This window comes from Arvicanthis niloticus, chromosome 21, assembly GCF_011762505.2.
Source record: "Arvicanthis niloticus isolate mArvNil1 chromosome 21, mArvNil1.pat.X, whole genome shotgun sequence".
Lineage (NCBI taxonomy): Eukaryota > Metazoa > Chordata > Mammalia > Rodentia > Muridae > Arvicanthis > Arvicanthis niloticus.
The window spans coordinates 51,806,980-51,828,782 of NC_047678.1; the positions used below are offsets into that span (position 1 = coordinate 51,806,980).

General features: G+C 39.2%; 1 protein-coding gene across 10 annotated transcripts in view; it reads right to left on the bottom strand.

The window, feature by feature from the left end:
• The window catches only part of Ppp4r1 (protein phosphatase 4 regulatory subunit 1), a 54,343-nt gene that overhangs the window by 20,364 nt on the left and 12,176 nt on the right, over positions 1-21,803 (bottom strand). For 4 of the 10 annotated variants that reach the window (XM_034484034.2, XM_034484033.2, XM_076917890.1 and 1 more), the window contains 8 exons: positions 14,460-14,544; positions 13,578-13,684; positions 7,796-7,938; positions 6,374-6,520; positions 4,271-4,378; positions 4,084-4,149; positions 3,397-3,555; positions 2,257-2,384 (listed from right to left, as the gene is read on the bottom strand). In XM_034484034.2, coding sequence (XP_034339925.1) covers positions 2,257-2,384; positions 3,397-3,555; positions 4,084-4,149; positions 4,271-4,378; positions 6,374-6,520; positions 7,796-7,938; positions 13,578-13,684; positions 14,460-14,518 — 917 coding nt within the window. In that variant the 5' untranslated portion in view covers positions 14,519-14,544. Of the gene's footprint in view, positions 1-2,256; positions 2,385-3,396; positions 3,556-4,083; positions 4,150-4,270; positions 4,379-6,373; positions 6,521-7,795; positions 7,939-13,577; positions 13,685-14,459; positions 14,596-16,913; positions 16,974-17,328; positions 17,439-21,803 lie in introns of those variants that run through there. The other 6 variants (XM_076917892.1, XM_034484031.2, XM_034484032.2 and 3 more) reach the window with 4 other exon arrangements.

The following is a 21,803-nucleotide window of genomic DNA, read 5'->3' on the forward strand; positions in this document are numbered from 1 at the left end:
TCAGCAGTAGTGGAAACCTGGCAGCAAAACTTTCCTCAGAGGGCTGCAGAAATGGCTCAGCCATGCAGAGGACAATGCTCATGCTGAGGACACAAGCTTGGTTCTTGGGAAGCCACACTGGTTGACTCACAGCAGCCTATAACTACTCCAGAAGACCTCATCTCCTTTAGCTTCTATGGGCACCAGCAGATATCACATGCAATACTCTCATGTACGCATACAAAACATGCATGCATACCCACACTTACATTATCACACACACACACATCATAAAAATAAAAATGTCTGACAATGACAAGTATGAAATCTAGGGAACTAAGACAACCCTGACCACAGACACCAAATTCTAGGTTTCATACTGGGTTCTTACACTAACTGGAAAACACGCCAGTGCTGTTTAAGACAAGGCAGTCAAATCACTTTCTGAGGCAGCAATACAAGAATGATGTGCAAGTATGCCCAACTTTTACAGTATTTAAAACAAATCATCCTTTATGCAGGTATGCTCTTTCCTTTACTAAATCATTAACACAAGTCAGTGGCAACTACAGATAATCCAGTGCTACAAATAATAGACTTGCTATTAAGACACATCTCACATTATAGTACGAGTCAATCAAGAAGCCAAACTATTGTTAGCTATTCCATAAAGCCACATACCCGCAGCTATCCAGTCCAGCCCAACAGCCCACAACTGTTCCTATTACATCTCACTATAGATTAACACAGCAAGGCTGCTCACACTGTGCTGACAGTGCTTTGTACTACAGGAGCAGAGTCTGCATTTGTGACAGAGAATGCAATGTTTACTATCTGCTTCTACTGAAAATGCTGTCTTATACACTTCCCTATACATTTACACATTCACTTATTAGACTCTTTGCAAATTTAACAACAGTTATGTGCCACTTAAATACACTTAAATTGATCATTTAAGAAATGTAAGTGTTAGGGCTAGAGAGATGGCTCAGCGGTTAAGGGACTACTCCCAGAGGTCTTGAGTTCAATTCCCAGCAGCCATATGATGGCTTGGATTTTTGATTCTGGCATGCAGTTGTAACATACAACTAGGGTACTCATATACATAAAATAAATGAATAAATCTTTAAAAAGAATGTAAGCAGACTTCACAAATGCAAAGAAGGCAACATTCCCACCCCGACGATCTTATCAAATCCCTTCAGCACTGCTCTCAAAAGAACTCAGACTGTGCTGGCTAGGAAGACCGAATAAAGAGATTCTCTTCCTTTACAAAAAAAACAGTACCTCAGGTGTGTTTGGCAGGACAGTAGGAGAACAGGCAAAAAGGTAAAACAAGGCAGCAGAGAAGAAAGGAAGAACTGTCAAATCAAAACACCAAGAAAGCAAATACCACAGTACCAAGACCTATAGAAGAGAATGGTCATTAGCATCACGGCAAGGGGCTATGTGTCAACAACATGTATGCAACTGCAGAGGCTTACACACCCTTCCCATGCACTGCCTGGCCCATGGAGTTCTCTACAGAACTATAATAAATCCTAAGAGCAAATGCTAAGAACTAAAAGTGTCAATGGAAATTCTTTAAGTCTAGAAATCTGAAAATCAACCTCTATTAAACTCTGGTTATCTTAAAGTTGTTCTTCTATTTAATAAGCTTATTAATTTAGGGCTAATCATTAAAATGCTTCCCTTAGGGCTGGAGAGATGGCTCAGTAGTTAAGAACACTGACTGCTCTTCCAGAGGTCCTGAGTTCAATTCCCAGCAACCACTTGGTGGCTCAGAACCATCTGTAATGGGATCCGATGCCCTCTTCTGTTGTGTCTGAAGACAACCACAGTGTACTCATAAAAATAATATAAATCATTCTTTAAAAAAAAAAAAAATCTTCCCTCAGTTGCGGGATTATAATGATCTCTTTGTACAGAGAATCCAAGATCCACGTTAAACTGACTGTAAGGAAAAATAAAGAGTCAGAGTAGACTATATACAGAAGCAAATATTCAAGTAGCTTTTTAAGACAAAAGCTTTCAATATATTGTGTAAGCACTAATAGTTTCCTAGGCAAATAATTCATTAAATACTCAGAAAGTCAGATTTGTCATTCTCTGTGTGAGGCATCAAGCTGTGTGTTACATGCATTTTCTCAGTCAATATGTAACTAACTGAAGAGACAATGTATGTATTAAAAAGAAACTATAAAACATTCACTAAACAATATACATGGTAACACAGTGGGAATGCTGTTACAAATATACAAAGTTTTACCATCACACCTGTCTTTGTCTTCTGCCACTGAGTCTTCCGAGCTCTTGCTCTCATCTTTAAAACACTGGCCTGAGCTTGATGGATTAGCAAATGTAGATATGAAAGGCCCCAGAGACTGAAAGGCTGCTTGGCGAACCTAAGAAGAAAAGGACAATAATAAACATATGCATAAAGAGGTATACATAGTCTACTGCACACAATTTACTCTGCATATACGAAAGCCAAAGTATGTTCAGGATATCAGAAAAGCCTTGTAACAGAAACCTGACTCTTTTTTTCCTTGACTTGGCTATTCAGACAATAAGAGCTGAGTGGCATATACTAAATAACACAAAGACAGAACAAACAAAATGGTACAAAGGCTTCCTGTACACTTCAAAAACAAGAACTAACTGTGTAGCCAGGCTGACCTCCACCTACCTGCCTCCTGCCTCTACCTCCTGAATACTAGGATTAAAGATACACATCCTCAATACTTGGTAAAAATACATATTAAAAAACAAAAAACACAAAAAAGAAAAACTCAACAAGCCAACAACCATTAAACAGCAAGCTAAATTAAAAACATGATTTAAAAAAAAAATACTTTCCAGGTAACAAAAAGACAACCTTTAATAATCTACTGACTGACTAGTCATATATATATATAAAAACATAATTATAAATTCTTTCTTTTGGAGGAGGGTGTTCAAGACAGGAGTTCCCTAGGTAGCTCTATCTTGGAACTCACTCTGTAAACTAGGCTGGCCTCACACAGATCCAGATTCCTCTGTCTCCCAAGTACTGAGATGAATGGCAAGAGCCACTTCCACTTGGAGTAAATTATTTTTTAAATTTGAAATCATTGAGCTAGAGAAATGGCTCAGCAGTTAAGAATACAGCTCTTTCAAAAACCCTGGGTTCAGTTCCCAGCACCCACATGGTAACTCACAATTTCCTACTACTCCTGTTTCAGGGACTAATACCCTCTTTTGGTTTCAGTGGATCCCAGATATGCATGTGGTATACATACATACATACATACATACATGCATGCATGCATACAGGCAAAGCACCCACAGACATAAAACAAATAAAATATTAAAACAAAAATTTTTTAAAAATCACATTTACTTTAAACTCAACATGTTTTAAAAAAGCAATGTTACCCAACGTGAAGGATCACTGATCAAGTTAATAAATAGTGCTGATAACTTTGTCCGTCGGATTTCTTGACATGTTGCACAGGAGACAGCCATGAAGCACTCAGCACAGGCCTTCCGGACACCCCATACATTATCAGAACACAGCTGGAAGAACCTGGGAAGCTGTGAGGACACACAAGGAGGCCAGTCACTTCCCTGTCATTTTCTGTCTTAAATGGTGGATACTCTTAAAACATATACAATGTATTTAATACTGGAACTCAAACATTCTAATGCATCACATCTAATTTATAACTTACTCTAGAAAGGCAAAGCACCAACAAACACAGCTGGATGTCATCTAAGAGCTTACACCTGAGCTCATTTTGCAAATGGATGTATAGATATTCTAAGTATATGAACTTGTACATTGGGCATATGCATGTCATAATTTAACTCTTCTGCTACAAGATTTAAGTGCCGCCAAAGTGAGTACTCTAGTAAGATTACAGATTCAGTTGAATGAGTCAGGACTGAGTCGCTATGTACAAGTGGCATGCTAACAGCATATCACTGTTTTTCACACACTGTTCTAATGCCAACTTGCAGTTCCAAACTTACAAACATCATTCTGGTTTGCTGTCATGGGGCCACGCTAATAAACTCTCTACTTCTTTGTATTGCTTATTCTTTAATACCTTAGATACTTACCAACATTTCTTCTGTAGCTTGCTGGCCAACTACACTGCAAATATCTCCAAAATTGGCAGCACAAACCTATAAGAGAACCATCACTAACATTTCGATATCACATATGGAGTTCCTTAAAAACAATCATTACATTCCACATACACCATGTATTCTTAAACATGGAGACCAAAAACAGATGCAGACATACCTTTCGGACATGAAACATTCTACAATCACAGCACATCTCGCAAAACCTAGGGAGGATGAGACGCTCTGTAATATCCTTCCCAACCATGGGGGCCATCTTGCACATTATCTGAAACAAGTGAGAAAAAAATTCATATCAAAAACATCTAAGGCCTTTTAAGTTAAATTTAATAATTTAAAGAAATACATATTAACCAACATACAGAAAATGTACTAATTCTAGGAGAAAAATTATTTCTATTAGTTAATAACAATCATTTTGCCAGTAACTATGAAAGAAAAAAATAGGAAAAAGAGAAAAAAAGAAAATTCCACCTTGAAACTTAGCACTTAAGAAGTAGAAGCAGGTGGGCTATGAGTTCAAGGCCAGACTGGTCTACAATTGAGTTCCAGAACAGCCAGGGCCATGTCTCAAAAACCTACCAGCAGCAGCAGCAACAAAGGGAGTGCCTGTTCAAAAGGCAAGACTGCTGAGCATAGCTGTGTCTCTGAGGAAAAACTCCACAGAAGCCATGCCAGCTTTTGAATGGGGGAGCCACGCCTGCCTTTGCATAGACACAGTCCCAATAAATATTTGTTCCAGCTACCAAATAACAAAGAGTTTCCTTCCCTAACAACTAGCTCAAGTCCATTCCCATACTTAATACAAAAGGAAACCTGATGGCTGCCTGTCAGCATTTCCCAAATACATCTATTCCAAGATAGTGCAAAAATGACAAGAAGTAAAAGAAACACAGATGGGAAAGAAACTCTCAATTATGTACATCACTGCCTACATAGCAAACTCCAATGGGTCTAATAAAGAAACTACCAATAAATTAGCTATTCTAGTAAAGAATAGATTTAAGAGAGCTGCAGGATATCTGCATCAGAATAAAAAAGGCTTATATTTCTATAAACTAACAATGAACTGGAGAGCTTTAAAAATCCATCATTTATAATGTTAAAATGTGAAATCCAACAAAAAGTAAGATCTTTCTGTTCAAAGCTACAAAACATAACTGTGTAATCAAATACACAGTTGTGTAAGTAAATCCCTTCAAGGTGTATCATGCTCATGGGCTGCTAGGCTGGCAACTCTCCTCAGATGATCTGCAGGTTCAACAATTCCTATCTACAACCCCTACATCACTGAACAGGATAAAACCTGCAGCTCCCAACTCCCACAGACAGCTTTGTGTTTCAAAGAAGCAATGCTGAAATTTGAAGCTCTGTCTAATAGGTAACATATTAGATTTAATTTTTTCCTAAAACAAATATAAATCAAATATGGGAGAATCATAAGCTTTCCTTCAATCCTGAACATTATGTTTTTAGACTAGGCTCCCCTTCCCTTAATATAACCAAAAGTTTACCAAAGCCGGTTTTCTTTATTGAAGAATTTCTGAAATTAAAATGTGATTGTTTGGAGCTAGGTAGGGGTGACAACTATAGGTTGTTGTGATGATTTATATTTGCTTGGCCCAGGGAGTAGCACTGTTAGGAGGTGTGGCCTTGTGGGTGTGGGTTTTAATACCCTTGTCCTAGCTGCCTGGAAGTCAGTATTCTGCTAGCAGCCTTTAGATGAAGATGTAGAACTCTCAGCTCTTCCTACACCATGTCTGCCTGGATGCTGCCATGTTCCCACCTTGATAACAGATTGAACCTCTGAACCTGTAAGCCAGCCCCAGTTAAATGTTGTTCTTATAAGAGTTGCCTTGGTCGTGGTATCTGTTCACAGCAGTAAAACCCTAAGACAGTTGTGACACTGAACACTATACTTTAAATGGCTAATTTTATGAGTTTCACAACAATGAAAACTGTTAAGAAAAAAAAATCTAAATTTTTGTTAACTGATATCTACTATGTAAGAAATAATGAAAAGGGAATTTTCAAGGGACAGAAAACTAGAGGATCATCACTGTTCTCACAGATGACTTGGAATCACTCACAATTTCTGTTACCATTTTTTATATCAACAAAAGATCAATGTTAGAGGTATAAAGAGTAAATGCTCCGTATCCAATCAGGTTTATTTAGTATTTTTCTATCCTCCTGTCTCAGCTTGGGAACCAAGGATAGGAGTGACAACACATATCAGCACAAAGGAGGGTATCAGACTTACAGCCACAGCCTCTGTCTTCACATCGTCATTGCTGTCTGGGGCAGTCAGGTCTATGAGAACAGGGCACACCTTGGTCTCCACGTCAAATCGCTCAATCAGCTCCTGCTCCAGGAGAGCCAGCAAAGCTGCCTGACTGGTTTTCCTCACCTACCAAGAAAAACACCATAGTATAAAAAAGTACAAATATATAAAATTCTACAATAACCAGGTGGTGGCAGCGCGCACCTTTAATTCTAACACTTGGGAGGCAGAGGTAGGTGGATCTCTGAATCTGAGGCCTATGGCAGAAAATTCCTGCCCAATGTATTTGCAGCGAGAGCCCTGTCATTGGACAGGAAAGAAGGAGGCGGAGATGGGAGTGGGTAAGAGAGAGGAAGGACGAAGAGGAGAGGTGAGATGGGGGCAGATGTTACTCAGGTAGTTATTCATATCAAGGTAAGATAATTGGGACACCAATTCTAATTGTGTGGGCATCTTGTATATTGAGTATTTGCTAATATATAAATCCACTGGCAAATCTTAAGCTTTAGAGTTTTGATTTACTGGGTTACTGGAAGGTGGGTCCACCGACAACCGGGTGGTTATGGCTGTGAAGAAACTAGTGGCTCCAGGAACAAGCAAACCAGAGCTGGAAGTACAGCAACTGGTTGCTACGGGGTTAAGTTAGAGAGAGCAGCCCAGTGGAACCAGCTCAGGAGCTCCGGTCCTGCTGGAGAGCTTAGATCAGGAACATGGCAGCCAGGCCGAGAGCTAGCAGGATGCACCTTTTTTCTAATACCTCCTGCTACAGAGGCCAGAGTGGTCTGGTGAGTTCCAGAACAGCCAGAGAAAGCTATTTCAAAAAAATCCAAACCAAAACCAAACAAATTCTCTACATGTTTTCGGATGGGAACACTTCTAATGTAGAAACCTGTAACTTGCAAAACCTAGCAGTTATTTGTGGGTACCCCCTTCAGTCCTTACAGAGACAGAGCCTGGCAGACAGAGTCACTGAGGGTACTGGAAAGACTGGTAAGTGGGCACCCTTTATAATGGGATCAAAGGTTCTAATAAATGTAAACTCAACACACCTTAATCTAAGATAAGAAGTCACTAATGGAAAATACAATAATGAAGTTAGACCTGAAAAACATTCAAATTATATCACTTGAGTTGGGCCATTCTACATGTACTATGCTATATAAAAGACCTTTAAGAACAAATAAGTGCGCCGGGCGGTGGTGGCGCACGCCTTTAATCCCAGCACTTGGGAGGCAGAGGCAGGTGGATTTCTGAGTTCGAGGCCAGCCTGGTCTACAGAGTGAGTTCCAGGACAGCCAGAACTACACAGAGAAAAACCCTGTCTCGAAAAAAACAAAAAACAAAAAACAAAACAAAAAAAAAAAAAAAAAAAGAAGAAGAACAAATAAGTGCAACTCTTACCTGGTTATTCTGGTCTGCAAGGTATCGAACCACAATTGGTAGTAAGTACTTGGAAAATGCATATGGTATCGAAGGCCGGTTCTCTTGACAAAACAGTGCAATGTGCGGCACTTGTTCCATCAGCTCCGCTCTCACAGTTGGTTCTAGTGAAACAACAGCAACATGAACAAGCACATCCTCTCACCAGACAGCTGCCTTCCTTCATCTGGGCTTGAGGCTACTTAGGAACCAGCATGGTAAGAACTCACAATGTTCGATAACCCAACACTTCTTTCCTTAAATGAGAGGAGGAAGTCACTCCCAACCCACACATACCTTGGCTCAGTATGCACTGGGTAACTTCTTACAATGAATACACTGACCAGGCATCTACAATGAGCCACACTGAACTGGGGGTTAAATAATCTGGCATTCCTATCAGTCTGTGGCAGGATAGTATTGTAAATGATGCCAGCACTACAATAGGATGCCATCTGCAGACCCCATGATGTAAGAACCACCTAGGAAAAGTTGTAAGGCCAGTGGCTCCTCCTCTCAGTATCATCTCTGAAAGATTATAACTAGACTTAAACCAACTAATTTCTCTTTATAAAAACATTAAAGTCAGTGGGTACCATATTAGTTAAAAGGTAAAACAGCAGGCTGGTGAGATGGCTCAGTGGTTAAGAGCACTGACTGCTCTTCCAGAGGTCATGAGTTCAAATCCCAGCAACCACATGGTGGCTCACAACCATCCATAATGAGATCTGATGCCCTCATATGGGTGTCTGAAGACAGCTACAGTGTACTTACACAAAATAAATAAATAAATTTAAAAAAAAATCTTTAAAAAAAAAAAAAAAGGTAAAACAGCATAGGCGACAATAAATATTAAGTTAAGTATATTCATACCACTGCTAAAGGAATAGAAGGAAAAAAACAAACAAGTGAATTCAAAAATAAGCAAGTGGCTGAAAGACACTAGCATAATAATAACCAGTCATCACAGCAGACATGAGGATTACCAGTAACCAATTATATCAGACGTGAGGATTACTAGTTAAGCAGTCATCAATCATACCAGGCCTCAAGAGACCTCTGGCACCTATGAATGAATGGCTATGTTTCTAGTCACCTTAACATAAATATACACGAATGTATCCAGTGAAATTCCAAATCTCAAAAAAGAAAAATTAATCCAGCCTTCAGTAGAAAGTGCACTGGCATTTTACAAAGCTAAGAGTCCTAGCAACAAACCACATTTGGAATTTTATTATATTGTTGTGTAATGTGAGATGACTTTTCTTGAATAAAAAAAATTCAATTTTAAAAACAAGTATATATACTTCATAGGCTCCAGTTATTAAGTTAACAATGATTTATCTCCATTTATTTATTTATAAAGCAAAAAGGATCACTGTTGCAGTTTCAGAAAGAATGGAATAAGGAACTTTTCTTCCTTTAGAGCTCTGCTTAGGCAAACAGAGAAAAGCAGCAGTAAACTCCAGAGACAGACAATGTACATATAGTCATTACAGGTGCAAAGGAGAAATAGCCTTTTCAATAAATGCTGCTGTTAACTGGCTACCATTAAAATACAAGGAAAGCTGGAAAAATGGCTCAGCAGTTCAGAGTTCTTACTGCTCTTCCAGAGGACCTGGGTTTGGTTCCCAGCATTCATATGGCAGCTTGTAACTGTCTGTAACTCCAGTTCCAGAGGATCCAACACTTTCTTCTAACATTTGTACACATACAAATGTATGGTACACATACATACACTCAGGCACATATGTATCCTTAAGCAAATGTAAGAAATAGTTTTAGGAACATCTTGTAATATATGTATGTGTGTGTATATGCATATATATATATATGCATATACACACACATACATATATAGAACCTATATATATATGTATGTATATATATGTATGTGTATATATGCACATATATACATATATACACATACATATATAGAACCTTTACTTGTCAAGTTTAAGTTATATAAACATAAAAGCAAAAACAAAGGGTCTATTAGATAATGCATGAAAAATAATTATGACTTTGAGGTGGAGAAAATTTCTCAAAGAAGATACAAACAGTACTGCCCGTAAAAGAAGAGGCCCAGCTAGGCACTGTGCACATAAGTGCACACCCTTATCTGAGCCATCAGGAGGCAGATGTAGGTGGATTTCTGTGAGTTGAAGGCCAGTCTGGGCTACATGGCAAGTTCCAGTGAGACAGTGCAAAGCAAAGCTCTGTCAGAGGTACTAACTAGTACACAGATGCAAAGGCATGGCGGAACAGAACATACCTCTGAAACGTCAACCACAACAGGCTTGTATTAGAATAAAAGACTCCTTATGAAAAAACTCTAAAAAGCCTGACAATTTAAAAGGGAGAGATTTGAACAAATATTTTTAAATCCAAGTAGCCAATGAGTGTACAACCTGGTTCATTTCACAGATCACTGGATCACTAAATTAGTTCCACAAGCCATACCACTACAAATCCATCCATTCCTCCATGGTAAAGTATAAAGGACATGTCTCTAGAGGTGTGTATTATAGTAACTCACACACACTGCTTATGAGAATGGAAAATGCAATACCTTACCTATCATGGATAACAAATATTTGTCCTATGACCTCATGACTCTTCTCTAAGCACGCACCCAGAAAAACGTGGGAGCTTGTGTTCCACATGACTGCATGGCTGCTAACAGCAGCCTTACTAGCCTGAAGCAGTGAGTCAGGTGCAGCACACCATGTGATATAGCATACTGTATCAGACAAAATGACTACATTAAAAATAATTCTATATGCCAGGCAGTGGTGGCTGGCCTTTAATCCCAGCACTTGGGAGGCAGAGGCAGGCGGAGTTCCAGGCCAGCCTGGTCTACAGAGTGAGTTCCAGGGCAGCCAGGGCTACACGGAGAAACCCTGTCTCGAAAAAACCAAAAAATTCTATACAAAGTTTGTAGAGGCCAGCTATTTGGATCAAAATGAAGCTTGCTTTGGGGGAGAGGGATGATTCTAATCTAGAGTGCTAATTCTATTTCTTTTGATCTGAGTCCTAAGTCCTCACTGTATAAAATGTGGTACAGTTGTACATTTACTCATGCGCTGTGGCAGTCTGTTATACTCAGTATTAAAATAGCAACAACAAAAAAAATCTGCTCCATATATTTCTGAAATATGGTAAATAAATACCTGGACTGAGTAGAGCTCAGGGCCTCTCCCTACACTCACAATATACACCCACACTCAACATACTATGACATTGGCATGAAACCTCTGCTACTTGCTAACAACTCTAAGCCACTGTAGGACCCTCATGGTCAAGACAGAAGCAAATACAAAATTCCTGAGGACCCACTAAATGAACTCACAGTTTCTAAGGGACACGAAAAATCTGTTTTCTTGACAGAAACAGATAAGACACAAGGGCAGGATTATCACACCAAGTCTTCAACAACCAGAGAGGTCTAAATCTCTTCAAACGTTCTACTTTTAAGAGACAGTATCAGGAGACACAACCAAGGAAAGAACACAACAGGACAAGAAAAGCAAGACAACATGAAAATAGAATTTGAAGCTTCTGAAAAAAGGTATCATTACCAGCAACAAAACCCCTCAGTGCTCAGGAGGCAGGCTGGACTTTCCCAGCACTCAGGCACTTTGCTGAGAAAAACCATCAAAATGCCCATGGACTATAAAGGACTGAAAAATAAAGTCAGTGTAAATCCATGGGGCCTTTTATTATTAATTATTTTTACTATTGTTACTTGTTTAACAGCTCTACATTCTCAACCATTTAAAAAAAAATCTACTCAGCCAGGGATGTTAGAATGCCCACCCAGCATCAAGCCCTGGGTTCTATGCTCAGCACTGCATAATATGGCTGTGATCCCAACACCTGGGATGTGATGGTAGAAGGATCACAAGAAATTCAAGCTCAAGCCAATTTTTAAAAAGCTGTATGGTTTTTTCAAGATCAAGATTATTCTCAGTTACATAGCAAGTTCAAGGCCAATTGGACTACAGGAATCCTATCTCACACATACAGACATACAACCAAAACTAAACTTCAAAAAAAGATTTTAAGACAGGGGTAAAACAATATTCAAAAAATCAATGGCTGAATTTTTCTAACAGAATAAACCCTCAAATGTTGCAGGGTATTTCGTCACACTGTAACCCCCGAGTCTGTGCTATTTACTGAACGAAAAAAAAAAAAAAGCTGTTTCTAGTTGTACTGTGGCTCAGCCTCAGCATATGCATTCATTTAATTCCTCCAGCCAGAATACAGGCACATCCTTAGCTCACACCTTTAATCCTAAACAATGAAGGTAAAGTTAGTTTGGAGAAGAAAGCATCCATGTTTGAAAAAGTTATGTCTAATTGAGTGATTGAGTGGCAAAGTAACAAATCAGAAAGACTTGACAGAATACGATATGCCCATGTCTCAAGAGAAGGAGGGCAAGACAGGGAGAGAGGAGATGAGAGGGGAGAGAAGAGGAGGACAGGAGGAGAGAGAGAGAGAGAGAGAGAGAGAGAGAGAGAGAGAAAGAGAGAGAGAGAGAATATGAATATATATGGGTAACAGTCATCTTGGAGAGGAGTTTGAACCACAACAGCTGAGCTCTGATCATCGACACTCATGTGGAAGTGGAGGTGACCCCTGTGGCCCAGCACTGAGAGACAGAGGCAACAGGCAGACCCTGGGAACTTGTTGGGCATTATTCCTCCCCAACAGCAAGCTCTAGGTCCAGTAGGAAATTATTTCCTAGGGAATAAGGCAGTCGTACGGCAGAACCTGACCAATCCCCTCCTCTGACCTCTGCATGCATGTACATGCAAAGCACATACCACATATACAACATGCCTTAAAATGTCGTAGTCTGTATTATGTTTATTTTACCACAACAAAAAACACATCTTAATATATATCACATTATTACTGTCTAATTTTCAAATCAAGTTCACTCCCTACCTCTCTTGATAGGGTCTTATTCTATAACCCAGACTAGCTGCAATTTACTTTGTAGCCCAGTCTATTTTCAAACTAGAGTAATCTTCCCACTTTGGCCTCCTAAGAGTTAAGATTACCAACATGAACGACCATGCCAGGTTTAAATTTACCTTGTTCTTAAGAAAACTCTCCTGTCTTTATTTAACAATAGGCTAATTTTCACTTTACAGGCACAGTGGCATGCCACTTAAATCCCAGCACACAGGAGGGAGAGGCAGGGGGTTCTCTGTGAGTTCAAGACCAGCTTGGTCTATATAGGGAGTTCCAGAACAGCTAGGGCTACACAGACACTCTGTCTCAAGAGCAAAACCAAAAATGAACAATGTTTTCCATGTAAATCAAGACAAGAAGTATTTACCCACAAACATTTACAGCCCTTTTCCACTTCTTCCAATTTACTCTAAATAACTTAAAAATTGTTATTGACCCTAAAATGTTTACATAGATCACAGAAGTAATCTAATTTCTTAGGTTTATATTGATGAGGAATTTCTAAAATTAAGTACATAGACATATTTCCACTTATGACTAGTAGTAGGTTAATATTTTCCTTAAAAAATTTTTTTTTGCCAGGGGCAGGGGGGAAGGGTCTCTGTGTAGTAATGGAATAGCTTTGAACACAAGCTCTTCCAAAGCACTGGGATTAGAGGTGAGATTATTTGCCAAACCCTTGGGAAATCTTAAATCTTATCTCTACAATAGGTTTAGAAATACAGATTTAGTGAAAGAAGCCTTTCTAGAAACAATGTGTTTATTTGTAAATATCTACCTGAGTCATCAGCTAATCGGCTAATTCTTTCCAAGACAGCAATGCAGTCTCTCTCATCATCGCAGACTTCCCTCAGAGTATCCAGCAAACTCCGGGCCACCATTTGTCTACAAGAGAAAATCAAATGGTATTTAGTGCCTCTAGTACCTGTTATTTAGAATGTCAAAATACAGAATCCTTTTGTTTCATAAAGACAATCAATCTATCTTTCTTTCTTTCTTTTTTTTTTTTTTTTTTTTTTTTGAGACAGGGTTTCTCTGTGTAGCTCTGGCTGTCCTGGAACTCACTCTGTAGACCAGGATGGCCTTGAACTCAGAAATCCACCTGCCTCTGCCTCCCAAGTGCTGGGATTAAAGGTGTGCGCCACCACCGCCCGGCAAGACAATTTTTCTTATTGCAAGTCACATACTAAACTTATAATTTCCAAGAAGCAAAAGTAGGCAATGATTTTACTGATAAGATTATTATCATTTTTTTTTATCTTTATCCAAATAATTATGGAAATTTTAGTCACCCAATTTTCACTTCAATTATCCTCTCACCACAGGAATGGTAAAACATATTCACTCTTTATTATGTTAAATGTCATATTTACTAGTATGAGCTTTATTATCTACAATCAAAAAAATTCAACAAAGACTTGAGATTCCAGAAGAAATGACAGGATGTATGTTATGTTAGCTGGTAGAAGAATAATATACTCCCAATAAGCGATTAAATGGTAACCAATTAGCCCAACAACCAACAAGAATCGTGAAGGATGAATAGAATACAGATCAGGCTATAAACCCAGGACCTGACTGTACCTGATACCTCCTCTGGGGTGGATCACTCTGTATCCCTACTGAGATTCCTTCATGTTAATGAAGAGAACACACATACCTGTTAAATACGTTCTCACTTGCAGCATACTTGTCCAGCCTCCCCAAGGGTGTCAACATTTCATCTTGTGAGACGAAGTCCAGGGCTGAAGGTATAATAATCACATCAGACTCTGAGCTGTAGTCATCCACACCAACTAGCAGAGACATCAGAAATACTCCTTATAAAACTCTGAAACTCCAAGTGCCCCTTGCCTGCTGAGGCAGTGCATGCTTCTGGAGCAGTACAAAGAAATACCTTAAAATCACCCCAGTGCTACCTCGAGGATAGTCCTCCTCCTTTTTGAACCCACAGTCTTATTGGCCTCTAAGCAGCATAGAATCAGAGGCTACAGAAACTCAGCACAAAAGCATACAGTGACTAGTCTTCAGCTGGGCAGCGGTGGCTCACAGCTTTAAACTCAGCATTCAGGAGGCAGAGGCAGGTGGATTTCTGGATCTCTATAAATTTGAAACCAGCCTGGTCTACAGAATAAGTTTGGGGCAGCCAGAGCTACACAGAGAAACCCTGCTATCTCAAAAACAAAAACAACCAAAAATTCATGCTCACAGAGAACACTAACAGTTTGTTTAAAAAAAAAAAAAAACACAGAAAGGCAAACACTGACTTAGACAATTCTATAATAAAGACATTAAAGCTGAAAAGTATTTGGCTTTATTTACTGGAAAAGAACTAAAAACTAATTAGTATTTATATTCATTAGACAAATATTAAATGTTCCTTCTGTTAACTACTAGGCTTATGTTAGGAAAACAAGTCATGTTAAGAGTTAATATTCTGCTGAGAAAAGTCCATGTTAAAACAATCACTACAGTTGTACATCTGTCCACACCTAAGGCAGATCTACAGCAGCTGTGGGAGGGAACTGACTAAACCAAGCTGAGAGCTAAAGGGTAGAGGCAGGACTAAACAGTACTGATCAAGAGAGGAAGAGAAAGAATCAAGGATTCCCACCCACTATGTTCACTAAGTCTCTTTCACACTGGGTACTACTTAGGCCACCTAACAAGAGACTGCTCCAGGGCTTCACAAGTAAGCACACAAAGATCAGGCTACTCAGGAAACTAACAGGCTTTAAGGCAAGATTCCCAGAGTACTAAGTGATTGCAAAGACATCTGACACTCAACAGTCAAATCATCAGTGCTAGTATACAACAACAAAGCAACAACTAGACATGGAAAAGCCAGTTTAAAAAAAAAAAAAAAAAAAAGAGCAAACCACAAATAGAAAAACTCAACAACAGCAATAGACTCACAACAAAGACAGAATCAGTAGACAAGGACACAGAAACGATCTAACTGCGTCCCGTATATGGAGAGTAGCATGGGCTAGACATGCAGTGCACACCCACAAGCAACCTAAGCACACCCACAAGCAACCTAAGCACACCCACAAACACAACACGTGGGAAGGGCACAGGGAGGAAAGAAACACAAATATTCAAAAATTCCTGACTTCCTAGTAAAGGGAAAAAAACAATTTGAAGAAAACCACATTAGGTCAGATCAACAGATAATATAAAAGAAATGAATGGGAAACTTCAAATAATAGCATTTAAAAAATGGAACAAAATAAACATATCAGACTAGAGTATCATTCAACCATAGGAAAATGTCAGGCATTCTAATATGCATATGTGTGATGTCTCCAAAGGAAAGGGGGGAAATTTAAGAATATTTGAAGAAATAATAAACCCTAGAAAAATCCAAATTTAATGAAAACTATTAATCCATAGGCTCAAAGAATCCCATTAGCAAAAACTATAACAAAAAATACACTTATCTACAATATAATGAATGAAACTGCTTAACACTAGTCAGAGTCTTTTAAACTAGAGATGACTCATTTTATGTATAAAACAAAATAATTAAGACATATAGTCTAGAAGACAATAAAGCAACAACCTTAAAGTCCTGAAAAAGATGGGGGTGGAGGGCTGAAAAAATGACCCCATGTTTATTTAAGAGCACTTGCTGCTCTCACAGAGCACTCAGGTTAGTGACTAACTGCAGTTACAGAGAATCTGACACCCTCCTCTGGACTCTGCCAACACTGCATGCATGCGGTGCACATACATGCAGACTAGACACTTATATACACAGCTCAATTTTTAAAAAGAAAGAAAACAAGATCAGCCTACCACTCTATACTCAACAGGCAGAAACCTTTCAACTAAGGCTTTTCCAGACATGCAAATGCTGACATTGGCATGCAGACATTCAGTAGTAGAAATACTAAAAGGATGAGATCTATGTCTACACGACGGAACAAAGGTTATCAGAAACAGTGGATAGTAAACAAAGGTACTAGGTCTGAAAAGTAAAGCAAAAATATGTGGGGTGTAACTAGTAGTGTAATAGTGTATACACAGACACATCTAACACATGGCACTACCACATCAGCACAGCATAAGGTACACTGTTGCATGAACATATAGTGCATATACAACACACCTAACACACGGCACTCCCAAGACAGCACAGCATAAGGGACACTGCTGCATGAAGACACACTAGTGAGGCCAAGGTCCCAGCTGGAATTAAAACACCAAATTATAAACCTGAAAACAACCATTATATTTAAAAATCAAAGATGAATAAATAAATAATAAAGCCCATAAGTAACTCAAATGAAAGAAGGGGGGAAAGGTAAAAGGAGTAAAATAGAGATAGAACCCACAGGTAGAAGAGCCAGAGAAGAATTTAAACCCAACTATATTATAATTAGGAACTAATTGTAAATGGCCTAAATATGTCTATTAAAAGACAGACTTCAAACTGGGTTTAAAAACTAACACTAAACTACATAAAATAATTACTTAGTGCAGAAAATGTTCACATCATTTCTGATCTATAATTCATAAAATACCTTATTCATTGTGAACTAAGGAACTGTAAAAGCCACTGGACACTTATTTGCCATCAGTTTTCTCCTTCATAATGTCAGGCTGCTGAGCTGGCATGGTCTTGTCAGGCACCTTTATGCAGGCTCTAGAATTCTATGACTATGACCAAACTGTTTCATCAGAGTCTCACATGGGTTCACAGATAAACATGATTCTGATTCATAAAAGGTGGGAAGAGCAGGGAAGACTCTGCTAGCAGCTATTGTCAAACATCACTGCGCTTAAGACCAAAATGGAGAGTTATCTAAAATGCACATTCCTAGATAATATACTCAGATATTGATTATGCAAGTCTAGAATAAGGCCTATAAACATGTTTTGATAAATATCCTCATTTTTAAAAAATGTAGACATACATTGACAGCCATATCTATCTGAAAAGGACACCCTTAGAGGATTACAAAGCCTTATCTAGTCATCTTTCTTTCTTTTTTTTTTTTTTTTGTTTTTTTTTGAGACAGGGTTTCTCTGTGTAGCTCTGGCTGTCCTGGAACTCACTCTGTAGACCAGGCTGGCCTCGAACTCAGAAATTCGCCTGCCTCTGCCTCCCAAGTGCTGGGATTAAAGGCGTGCGCCACCACCGCCTGGCTCTAGTCATCTTTCTATCAATACACATGTGTACATAAAAAGGATGCTCCCTCCCCTCTGGCACAGACACTGATGGCAGGCTCACTTCTACATCTAGTATTGCGGCCCCAGCAAGGGTTCATGGAGTTACTCTGCCTGAGTTATCCTCTCTAGTCAATTTAAAGATCCACACCCCTACCCCCCCCCCCCACTCAACTTTTCAAACAGGATCTCACTATGAACCCAGCCTCCTGGCTCAGCATTCTAAATACTGGAATTCTAAGCATGTTATACCACACCCGCTTCTTCATCTGTTCTTGACAGTAGATTTCATCTTAATGGAGGCCATAACTACAGATGACTAAAATTGGCTTAAATCTTACCCAGCCTACACTTCAAATGCCTGCCACAGGTTATAACGAGAAATTTAGTCAAGGCTAGCCTGCCTGCTCTACAACACAGCAGAGGTATACAGAGAGAGAGAGAAACCTTGTCTCAAAAAACAAAAACAGAAATTCAAAAAAAGCCTATCATAATACAAGCAGAACAATGACATATACATATATATATATGTATATGATACATACATATATACTATATGTAATACACACATGAAGTGTCACTAAAATTGTTTAAAACCTATCACTACTCTGAAAAACAATCCCTGTACGTGTCTACACACACACACACACACACACACACACACACACACACACACCATATATACATAACAAATGGTATCTTTAAATAAAACAGCATCAAGGTGTTATGTAAACACAAAGGTTAGGTTTGCTACCAGGTTTCTACAGCTTATTGAAGTAGTACACTAAAGTTTCAGCGTTTGTTTACTATTATGTGTAGGGGTGTGTGCCTGTGGGTATGTATGAAGATGTCATGGCATGTGTGATAAAAGTCAGTTCTCTCCTTCCACCACATAGGTTCTGGATGGGACTCAGGGCGTCGGGAAGCACTGTTACTGAGAAGCCCTCTGACCATTTTGTTTGCAGTGCCAGAAGTCCAAGACCTCGCTGGGCGGTGGTGGCACACGCCTTTAATCCCAGCACTTGGGAGGCAGAGGCAGAGGCAGGCAGATTTCTGAGTTCAAGGCCAGCCTGGTCTACAGAGTGAGTTCTAGGACAGCCAGGGCTACTCAGAGAAACCCTGTCTCAAAAAACAAAAACAAAAAAACAAAAAAACAAAAAAACAAAAAACAAAAAAAAAGAAGTCCAAGACCTCAATCACAGGAGGCAACCACTAAGCTATACCCAGCCTAGTACCTTACCACTCAATTGAGGGTAACACAAATTAAAGACAAAATTACAATTCTGGGAATAATCTCTGAAACATACAAAAAGGTATAACCAGAGAAAAATATAGGAATAAAAATAGAATTATCAGAAAATACTTAATCTGAAAGGAAAGGAGTAAGCAAAAAGTAATGAAACAAACAGAAAAATACCAGCTCTAAGTCCAACCAAACAATTATCCCACCTAAAAATGGAGTATTTTAGTTAAAAGAATAGATTACCAGGCAAGGGCAGTACTGAACTACTGTCCGTTAACCAGAACCTCTTTCTTTCCTTTTTCTTTTTTGAGAGCATCTCGCTGTGTAAGCTAGCCTGGCCTCAAACTTAGTATGTACATGTAGCCCTGGAGATTCCAGCACTTGGGAGGCTGAGGCAGGAAGGTTGAGTTTGAGGCCAATGGAATCCTTATAAAAACCTAACCATTCCTATCTCAAAGCCCATTGAAAACTGTGCCCACTGTAAATTAAACTAAGCACATACATCCTTCTAATTCTGGATCACGAGAGACACTGTTTTATCTTAAAACTCAGGAAAAATTACAAGAGTAACAGTAAGAATATTTCTGTTAATAGTATACTTCTCTGTATAAAAACACAAAGTTACAAAAATCACCCCAAGAATCAGTACAAACAGCACCCTTTTCTAACCCCCACCTCCCTGCACATAAAAGAAATACAAAGTAGTTGAAAACATCTGAACCTTCAGCTTTTTAAGAGAAAGTATTATCTAAATTATAAAAGTTCAAAAATTAGAAAGAAGTGGAAAATCTAAACCAGGTCTAAGTTCAGCTCTCAGACTCAGGCTCTGGTGCTTAGTCTAGTTCGACTAGACCGATTATTTAATTAGAGTAGACTTTATCATCTACAAAGTGGCCCAACTGTGTCTTGTACTTACAATGATCCTCCTGCTTCTGCCCCCGATGCTGGGAATACAGGTGTGCACCACCACACTGAGCTGCCATCAAGACTTTCAGGCACCAACAATGACGCTGTCTATAAAGTTTCTGATAGAGCCCATAAATAGACCTTCCCACTCCACAACTCTGCATTTCAAACTGTTTCTAGAGATTTAAATTTCAATGTTCCCTCTGTGTCTTAAGTTTTCATTCATCTTATGAAACCAGCAAGTATAATAGCACCTACACTATATAGTAGGGACCAAATGATTTTTAAAAACTAGGCAAAAAGGCATACCTGAGGAAGTATACATCTAAGAATGCATGTGTGCACCTAGGTACCCACACATTCTACTTTTAGAAGGCTTGGTAAGGAAATGAAGCCCTTTCTTGGGGGAAGATGTGATTGGAGCCTGAGAAACAGAACAGACACCAGGCGGTGGTAGCGCAGGCCTTTAATCCCAGCACTTCGGAGGCAGAGGCAGGTGGATTTCTGAGTTCAAGGCCGGCCTGGTCTACAGAGTGAGTTCCAGGACAGCCAGGACTACACAGAGAAACCCTGTCTCGAAACAAACAAACAAACAAACAAAAAAAGAGAAACAGAACAGAGACATTCTAAGCAAAAAATTCTAAAGGTGGTGCTCACTTTTAAACCCAGACAGTGAGGCAGAGGTAGGTGGAGGCCAGCCTGGTCTAGTGAGTTCCAGGATACTATGTAGAAACCCAGACCACCAACACCGTTAGCCCTCTCTATTTCAGATGTCAGACCTGCAGTGTTGTCAGCACAGAAGTGAGAGATTCTCACTTGTGTAAACAAAGTAATACAGAAATCCACTCATCAGGCAATTTTACATAGTTTCTTTTTTCTTCCTGATCACTTTCCATTTTTACTACAGAATCTTGTCACAGTATGCTTTTATGCTTAAGATTTTGTTTCTTAGCCGGGCGGTGGTGGCACACGCCTTTAATCCCAGCACTTGGGAGGCAGAGGCAGGCGGATCTCTGAGTTCAAGGCCAGCCTGGTCTACAGAGTTCCAGGACAGCCAGGACTATACAGAGAAACCCTGTCTCGAAAAACAAAAAAAAAAAAAAAAAAAAAGATTTTGTTTCTTGGTAACAAAGAGAAGCCTAAAATGTGAAGTTCCAGGCTGGGGAGAACACTCGGCGCCCTGCTTGCCAAGCTGAGATTCCCTAGCACTCACACAAAGCCAGTGCTGTCACCAGGGCACTGAAGGAGGCGGCTGTCGTCGTTCAACAGTGAGATCCAGGTTCAGCAGGAACTCTCACCTCAGAAAAAAAATCCCCACACACTTGAACACATGCACAAACATACATATAATACCAATACACACACACACAACTTAAAATGTTTTAGTTTTCATTATTGCTCTTAATAATGTTGGCCATTACAAACAGTAAATAATTTTCTATTGAAAAGGCAATGAAAAAAAATCTTTAAAAAAATTTTTTAAAAAAATCTTAAAAAAAAAAAAAAAAGCAAGGGGCTGGAGAGATGGCTTAGTGGTTAAGAGCACTAAGTGCAATTCCCAGTAACCATATGGTAGCTCACAACCATCTGTAATGAGATCTGATGTCCTTTTCTGGTATCTGAAGACAGCTACAGTATACTCACATAACTAAAATAAATCTTAAACAACAACAACTTAAG